The 9,709-nt window shown below is 32.1% G+C and overlaps 1 protein-coding gene across 1 annotated transcript; it reads right to left on the bottom strand.

The window, feature by feature from the left end:
* Positions 1–8,302: 8,302 nt before the first annotated feature.
* Positions 8,303–9,392, bottom strand: LOC149561492 (uncharacterized). The gene is made up of 3 exons (XM_089827844.1): positions 9,165–9,392; positions 8,911–9,122; positions 8,303–8,687 (listed from the first exon to the last, which is right to left on the bottom strand). Exons 1-3 carry the CDS (start codon positions 9,390–9,392, stop codon positions 8,303–8,305), a joined length of 825 nt encoding a protein of 274 aa, XP_089683970.1.
* Between the last annotated feature and the right edge of the window lie 317 nt (positions 9,393–9,709).

Here is a 9,709-nt window from a genome sequence, read left to right as displayed (position 1 = left end):
AAACTAGTGATTATTTATGAAGTTGTATAAGTCAAAGTAATTATTTAACTCTCTTTTGTAGAGATTCTTTAAGATATATTGTAGGCAATTAATTATTCTATTACGTTTATAGGCAAATATTTTTATAGAGGATTCAAAATAATTATGTAATGAGATGGAGGACATGTCTAGATTATCTTGTGTCATTGTTATTGGTAGGATAGATTGTGTTAGGATGCATACAATCTATAGAAGGTCTTTGTATATCCATAGATAATCCTAAATTATACACATTTTAATATTCTTAAATGCATGCTTCATAAGTTGAAGATAACACTTTGGTACATTGGATATGATTTCAAGCTTATCTTAGTAGACCTCAAAATTCCAATTTGCATTCATATATATGCTCATTAAGATTATGTAGGTAATACTGGTAATAGAATATCCATTAATGAATCTACTTTGCTGATGCATTCTTGGTGCTATCATTTGGACCTATATAGTCATTTTGTCAACTACAAAGTATACTGCATGGCAGTTACTAATGCTTACAAGTAATCCATTTTATTTTAGAGATTTTTTGGGGAATTATGATTGTCACATTGATAGTTTTATTCAGAGAAATTTTGCGATTGATTCTAAAAGAATACATGTATATTTTAATTCTCATTTTGATGGATACGCTAGATATAAAATATTTAATATGAAGAAATTTAATACATCTTTTAATGTTTTACATGCACTAATGAAAATAGTAATCACTAAATAGATAAATGGTGTACTACTCTATTGGAATTTGATGTTTTAGAAAGAAAATTTCTTTTGAATCTATACATGTCATTAAGAAGTGGGTCAATATTAATATAATGTTTCTCAACCATGAAGTTCAAACATATTTTTTATTAATTAATTAATTTTATTCTAGCCACTATAGAAAACCTAATATTATGAGAATAGTTCCATATTATGTTGTATCGTAGCCATGAGAAAAGTTTATTTCCACTACTAAAATTACTAATATAGTTGAAGAGTCATGTAGAGTTATTATTCAATATTTTTTATTTATGGTTGAGTTCATTTTTAACAAGTTATATGAAGTGTTGTATATTATAAGATGTTTGTGACTATGAAGTTATAGATTATTTTATTGTAATTTTCTATGTAGAAAGTATCATATGATTAGCAAGGTTTGTATGACACCAAATACCTCTTTGGCATTTGAGTTAGTTTTGGAAAATAGAGGCCATTACCAATTGTTTTAAGCATTCATAATATTTGATGTTAGGTTGTCCTTTTTATAATAAGCTAGATATATTCTAAGGAGATTAGATGTGGAAAATTTTCTATAGGACTTGTTAATGACTTGTTTACTCCTCCAATAGATTTTCTCTAGTTGTGTTTTAGATTTTTTTGTTCCTGATAAGACAAAATGAGATTGGCTTTTCACTTTAAAGGTAAGTTTTTTTTTTCCTATGTCTATCAAATTTTATGTTTTTATTTATATGAATTTTTTGTCATACATGTCCATCTAACTTATACATCATAAGGGCTTGTAAAAAATTAATACAAAAAATCTCTTAATAGATGTAGCATTTGGAGACATTTATTTTTCATTCACATTCCCTTGAATAGCAACATTAAAAAAGGCAAAAAAAATGTATTGCTTTACATAATTTTTTAATTTAATCTATTATAGAATTTAATGGGACCCAATCAAGACCCATAACATGAATAGATTGAGAATGGTATTTCATTTATTAAAATTATGTAAAGATATAACTAAGATTACACTAGCACCAACACAATTTGTAGATTTTTATTTGCAATCAAATATTTCCACCCTTAGGTCCTCCAAGAGCTTGATTATTTATTTCCTCTTCAAGATGTAGGATTATTTAAGAGACATGCAAAATCATCTATCATAATAGTCATGTCATATTGATAGTCTCATTTTTAGATAATACTAAACAAACTTTTCATGTGAAAAAAATTACATGTGTATTCTTTGCAATCTAAAATATTAGTTAATATCATGTTTCTCAACATCATATCATAATTTCTCACCCCACAAAATTATTTAATATCTGAATATTATAATTTTGAAATATATTCTATGTACCTAATGCTGTTATTCATGCAACATAATTACTTGCACTTTCTCCTTTGAAGGGTGCAAGGTTAAGCCAATAGTCTTGTATACTTTTGATGATATTCTCAAATAGTAATATTTAGAAAGTTTCCCTATCTACTTCCCTACCCCCATCTTTATATCTCTCTTATTCATAAACATAAACACTCTATTCTCCCTCCATATCTATATTTTATCTCACCCCTCTTTATCATCGGCTCATATGTATCTCTATCTTATTTTCTCTATTTCTCTTTTATTTATTCTATGTATGTGCTCTATCTATCTATCCACTATCTCATCTATAACCTCATATATCTTGATCATTCTCTCTTTTTATCTCCCTCTTTTTCTCTTCTTATTTCTCTCCCTTCAAGTGCCTTCCTTGTCTATATCTTCATATCTATCCTCCAGCTTGATATTCAATTTTGAGCTATCTATCTATACATTACTCTCCCTTTGTTTCCATATCTATTTTTACTACTATCAATCTGTTCACATCTCTACCCCTCTTGTATCTTTATATTTCTCATCTTACTCACTATCTCATACCCCACTCACTCTCATGAAATCATTTTTTTATATTGCTAGTTACTACTATAGTAATCTATCTACTATATTTTATATACTATTTTCTAGCTCAATCTTGTGTAATTAGTTTAAAGAAACAATACATAAAATAAACATAATTTTTTACATTTTCAAAATAGTAGTATAATATTATTTTGAGTAAAAATTGAATGGACAACAAAATCAAAGAAAAGGCATGTATTTTGAAATAAATATCACTATTCTTCATGTCTGCTACTTCAATTTTTATCAACTCAAAATCCAAGATCTCTCTCATGAGAGGCTCACAATTTACCATTATGTCTTAGGCTCTTTCCCAATTTGAGAGTCCTCCTTTTCATCTATAGCTAATGAAATTTAAATTTGGATCTCTTATCATAAGACACTTTGTAAGTGATACTTTTTCATAGGTCATAAGGGTTTGGAAAGTATAAATACTAAGTGAATAAACATTTAGCAAGTGAATTAATATGAAGATGTGAAGGTCTTAAATTTAATATTTAAGCATAAACATATTTCATAATATTTTATAAAGTGAAAGAAAAGAAAAGTTACTACCTATTTTGATGTGAAACAATTCCATTAAAATATATTTGAAATGATGCATGGCATTTAGAAGTTTAAGTGACTCAACATAAATTATTTAATGTACAGATAGTTTTACCATCTAAATATTGAAGATCAAGAAGGTAAAAAATTGAAAATAAAAGATATTGTTATAATTTATAGATTAGTAAATATGTACAAGAAAATAATAATTATAAAAATAGAATATGTAAAACTAAAATTAGCATTTTAAAATGGACAAAAATGACAAATCCAACATCTCATTGTCTTATTATAAAGTTTTGGCATTGCAAAAATAGTTTCTTCAATGCTTTGATGTTTTCTGTAAACTTTTAATGAAAAAGAAATCCACATAGGCAAGATGTTCTTTAAGATTACACATAAGATCGCCACTACAACATTCTCTAGATAGACTAAAAGTCAGAAATGAAAGAGAGCTCTTCTAAATGTCTGTGACCTATATTTTCATCATTTCAGAAATCTTCTTCAATTTTGTTTAAATTTATTCAAGGAATATATGTCAAAGTTGATGATTATTCATTAAACAAACAATTTACTAGCAACCTAGTCAAACTAGTTTCACTTTTCCATACACCACCTTCTCTCTTTTTGACAAGGAAATTTTTGACACTATGACCTTTACCAACCTATTTTCTAGTTTTTAGGCATTCTCCACCATCTGACAATCCAATGACAAGTCTCATAGGAATGAGCCTATCAGATTAATAAATAGTCCCACAAACATAAAATGAAATATATATATTATGTCCAATGAGTATGTTTGACGATGTAAAAATTTCAAATTTTCAAACACCATTTATGCATTTGTTTAGATTTGATCTACCAATTCTATATTCTAAGAAGAATATGCCAACAAATAAAATAATCCATGTTGTTTTGATAGTTTGGGTTTCTAATACGCAACAACAAAGTCAGCAAAAGGGACATATTGGCATATTTTCTCTACCTTTCATTTTGGGCATTTATTTTTTTATTTATTATTGCTCTCATCGAAATTCACATAGTCCTCACTTCAACTATGCTTGTTTAGAAGATTAGTTTTAGTGATATTATCTGTAAAGTTTACATTTGACCTAAACATGTTTGGTGTAATGTCCAATTTCTTTCATTTAATGACTAATAAAGATATGTTTTTGATATATTAAAAATCAGCTAGAAGCGGGGTTGACCCCAAAGTATAGTAAGTTGGAGAGCAGCTGGTAGTCACACCCCTACAATTCAATGTATGCCTTTTCTAAACATCAAAAACATCTTATTGACCAAAATATTATCTAGGATCTTCTTACTATCCACATTAACATAAAAAACCATATTACTATAAAATCTACACCAAAAAATGTAGTGGCAACATAAATTAGAAGTGTTTCTATGTAACCAATAGTTATCTAGCTTAATGAAAATTACCTCACACAAAATGAATTTACCATAAAACATAACATAACAAAAACTAAAAGAAAAAAGAGCGTAGGGGCTAGCTCCCCTATTTATCATCCTAGTCCTCCTTAGCTGCTTTGTTCTTCTCCTCCTTGACATGCTTGTCCGATAAGGTATTGAACCAGTCATCTACCAAAAAGCTATACAGGGAGTGGGTGAATTCATTTTCTTTTCTTGCTTCCTTCTCCTGCTTGTTCACTTGTAGAAAGTACAAAGTGGTGGTAACCGAATGCATGGAATTCTCCACCCTATCCATTCTATTTTTTCTTTATCCTCTTCATGGTGGCAACTTCCAATCATCCCCCCACCCTTAGCAACATCCTTCATTGGGGAGGCAATATCTTCACCTAGGCTCTTGTTGAGGGATGAGTTCCTTCTATGGTATTAGAGACATGGGATGGAGTAGCAATACCTTTTCTCCTAGAGAAACGATGGATCACTTTAATCTTTCTCTTCCTAGGAGGTTTTCTTTTAGTCTTTGTGGACTCTGAGCTAGCTTCTTTTTTGGTGGGGGTCTAGATTTGACCATTTTGAGCCTTTTTTTGGATCTCCTAGCAACTTTATTGCTCCTCAAAGCTTCAATATCCGAGTCAATAAAGATAATATCTTTTCTAGAAGAAGGAAAATTTTTGACAGGTCTCTTCGAGGCCAACCCAAGGCTCAGGTCAATGGAGGCTTAAAGAGTCAAAGTGGCAAGAGGATTAAACATAAGAGGTGGGTTGAGGGAAAGCTATAAAACTTGTAGAATTTCAACATGAAGGCCTAGTGTATGATGTAAAAGGGTTTCCCTTCTTCCATCTTTTTTAAGACATTAAAAACACTATCCTCCATAGAATGCAGAATAAGCTATGGGAACGAGATTAAGTCCTAGTTTCTAAAGTGAGTTAAAATGGGAAAGTGGAAATAATACAATGCCTGGAACTAGTCATCAAGCATAATGTAGTGCATGATGGTTTAGCATACAATGTCCCATACTTACATAGGTCCTCACAAGAGAAGCCATCTAGCATACGCATAGGTTCCTCCTTAGTGGGAAAAAAAATTTGCAGGCACATTTCATTTGAAACTTTAGGCTTCTTGTAGTATCCCTTGCCTTCTAGTGATAGGCCACTAACCTTAGCAATGAGCTCCTCTATTATTTCAAATGTAACCCCATTAATGGTCATCTTCTTGTTGGGTTAGGAATTTACAAATTGTAGGGACACATGCTCGTCATACGCTTTGATGCACTCCATGAATCGTAAAATCCCTCCTTCCCATAAATAGACCCATGCCACCTCACTATATTTGATGTAGGCTTCAATTTCATCTAACTCAATATGGTTCGAGCTACCACCAATTTTGCATCGTGTGAGCTCGATCACCACACAATCAATTTGTACTACTAATAAATATATGTTGTGTATATAGATTAAAGGGTTTGGTTGTTTTTTAAATGTTTTACTTTGTATATGAAATAACACAAATTATCTAAACAACCACTTTTGTTAAGGTATCATGGTGATGCCTCTATATTAATATTATATTTTGAATAATATTTTTTTAGAAAGTTGTGTCTCTAATACAATAGAATAATTAGCAGTCTAGAAACTATTCTACTAAATATTTTCCTAACACATTGTTAAAATACATAGTTTGACTTGTTACAGTCTTTCTACAATTTCTATCAATGTTAATGTTTGTCCAAAAAAAGAATTGCTACACACAAGTCTGTCATATTAAACTATGTTTCTAACTAAGATGCACAATCTTAAACCATTAATTTATAACTCTTAATAAACAAATATCATTTGCGTATAGAACAACGATAATAATGTGATCATTTTCAATAACATAATATGAATAATGGTCATACTTAGATCTTAAAACTCAAAAATGAATTATAGGATTAGTACCTTAAGGAGGTCATAATAACCTTGCATGTCCACAAGACAAAAAGCATAGAGATTCATCCATTCTAAAAATGTTCCCAACATTTTCATAGATTTTAACTCCAATTTTCCTATCTTATGACCTTTCTAGGGTTCAACAAAAAATAAAAATCATCATCATTGCCTATAGATAACTAGTTAATTGCCCTCAAGAATATAGAACAAATAGAACAAATAATTTCTTGACCACTATCTTTCACTTTGTTAGTTGTTTGAAAACATAGGAATAACTCTTTATGGATCATTATAGAAAATAAATATTGTAACCCTAAATTTCTTTGCTAATAATCTAACAATCAATTATTTATAAAGGTGTGAGAGTTTATTTTATTAATGTCTTGAGTAACATGAAAATAAGGAGTTTTTTTAAGTGTATTTTTTCACAATCTATAGCAGTGGTTGTTTGTGAATTGGGCATGGTAATTAGAGAGTATCAAGAATTGTCTTACCTTATCATCGTGCATTATTAGAAACACCATTAGCATGATTCTAGATGTTCACTTCTAGGAAATTACTATGTTCAACATGGATGCAACATTGTCTTCTGACAATCTGATGTTTGATGTTAATCACTCACTTGAGTGGAGTTGGGTTTAGTTTTCACCATCTACAAAGATTCAATTTTTTGTTGCAACAGTTGGGAAGAAGAGATTTCATAGATCTTCTATGGAGCTACCTTTTGGTGACATTCTAACTTCTACATCATTAGCACAAGTTTTGGGTGTTAGGCTATAGGACATGTGGTTGGTCCTGATGATGCTCATTTGCAGTTCGTTTAATTTCTAGAGGGATGCCACATACTACTTCATTTGGGATCCGGGTGAAGGTTGGAGTTCATTGTGTTGCTGGATTGCTTGAGGGCAAGAAATTTCAAGGAGGGCGGACTATAATGTCCCCATCTTTTATTTAATTAATTACTGTATTACAAGGGAGAAGCTTCTAGAGTATGTACTAATTTTTGGGAAAGGGGAAGCCTCTAGTAATTTAATTTTCTAGAAGTACAATTAATTATTGTATTGCAAGGGAGGAGTTTCTAGAGAGTGCATTAATTATTGGAAGGGGGAAGCTTCTAGCACTTGCAATTAATTAATATTTGGTTTCCTCCTAGAAGGGGGTAGGGAAAGTATAAATAGAGGTGGGAGCCTCATTGTATAGCATTGGATGATTGTGGATTGCATTTGATAAGAGCTTGGATGTGTGAGTCACATATCTTTATTGGCATAAGAGGATGTTCATCCTCTCTTGTAACATTCTAGACGTCATTTCCTTGTGGTTTGGCCTTTGGAATACATTACTATGTATTTGATTTTATCATTTTGAGAACTAATATTATTTCAGCAGCGGTTCAATCTTCAATTTGCATAAATTCCTTCTTGTTCATGTTATGTGCATTGAAATCTATGCAAAGACATTAAAATTGCTTGCAGCAGTTGGTTTAGTTTTTGGGCATTTCCAGGGTGCCCATTACAATGTATTTATTAAATCAAGCATTTTGATGGATTAACGACATGTAGGTCAATATCCTGAATAATATCAGTGTTACATTATTTAATTGATAACTATTGTTTAATCCTTAAATATGATTAATGAAAAGATTGCTGACTGTTCAAACTAGGCTTTCACTTACTTATTTACACTATTTCCAACAATTTGATAATGTGACAATTGCTTAGTAGGACATGATTCTTACACCATTCCATGCTGAGAGTGCAATAAAAGTTGTTCCTTTCCACTTTATAATTATGGCATCTCCATCGGCCTCCAAAGTATAATACTTTTTTGAGGCAAATTCTCCTAATGGCAATCCATCCTGATGCATAGGTTTAAAGCTGAAGCTCTTTTCCATGAAACCTGCATGTTTGAACACACACCTCCACACATCAGTTCTCACATGCCTAACAAACCTTTCCTTCCCCTCATTGACTATCATATTCCTTATCTGATTTGCAGTGATTAATTGTTCATGCTTCACCCTCATAGTATAGTTCCTTTCTGTCGTTGTAACATCCAGCAGATCAAAATACGCAATGTAAGGGAAAAGCAACTCGGTGAATCTATTCACAAACGATGGAGAATTATGCTATCTTACACTTCTACATCAACCAATATTCTTGGTCTCATTTTCTTTATAACACTTACTAGATTTTCCAAAAGGAGGGGGTTGTACAAAAGACTTCTAAGAAAAATTGGAGCATAAGCTGCCAATCCTCATCTGATTTTACAGAGAACAAACATTCTTTGATGTCCTTTATGCCTCCGATCTGCACAATGTTGTACGATAATGGGACCGCAAAAGATTCAGCCAGCTCATGAAGTCCTTTTGGGGTTTTCAAAACCTGTTTGCTGTCCATCCCAACTGCTGTAATCTTGAGAAGGTTGAGCGTAGGCGAAGAAGAGGATAACGATCTTTGTGTCAGGTACTCAATGAATACTGTCCAGTGTGATCCAATTCGCATCCCCCATGAATTCCCGCGAGTGTCTATGATTGCCTGCACAGACATGAACTAGAAAAGATTGACAAAGGGCATAACAATATTATAGTAAGCAAGCAGACTAGAAAACTCTTGTTCGTCAAATTCAGCATCAATACTGAAGGCGAAATAAGGGACTGGTTTAGCTGCCTTGTTGGATTCCCTCTGCGTTGGATTCCCTCGCTGACAGGACAATTTTTTGCATCTGCTCAGCACTTCAGAAGCGTGACCATATTTCCCCTTGCCCATCATTCGTGCAGACAGTAGCAGATGTTGAGCCAATTCCATCTCCTCATCTTTCTCTCCATGAAAAGCCTCGCTCCTTCAACTTATTAGCTTAGCTCCTTCCAAATTAGGGTTCTCTTCAGACGACCTTATTAGGATATCAGTGCTTGACAGCCAGGAAATATCGTCTACAACATGGGAATTCCCTTGGTCGTAGTCATTTATCGGCTCATCACCGAAAGGATTTATGTCGTGTTCTGGGAGATCAAAGGTGTCATCCATAGTCAAACTCAGTATCTTCTAACACACACGGGAACGACATGAACGATGAACCTGCCATGGACAGAGGAGGATTTCCATTGTTAAATAAACTCATATTC

Source organism: Cupressus sempervirens, chromosome 4 (assembly GCF_028749045.1).
Source record: "Cupressus sempervirens isolate cs-2001-9-10 chromosome 4, ASM2874904v1, whole genome shotgun sequence".
Classification (NCBI taxonomy): domain Eukaryota; kingdom Viridiplantae; phylum Streptophyta; class Pinopsida; order Cupressales; family Cupressaceae; genus Cupressus; species Cupressus sempervirens.
This window is presented reverse-complemented; position numbering and strand designations above follow the sequence as displayed.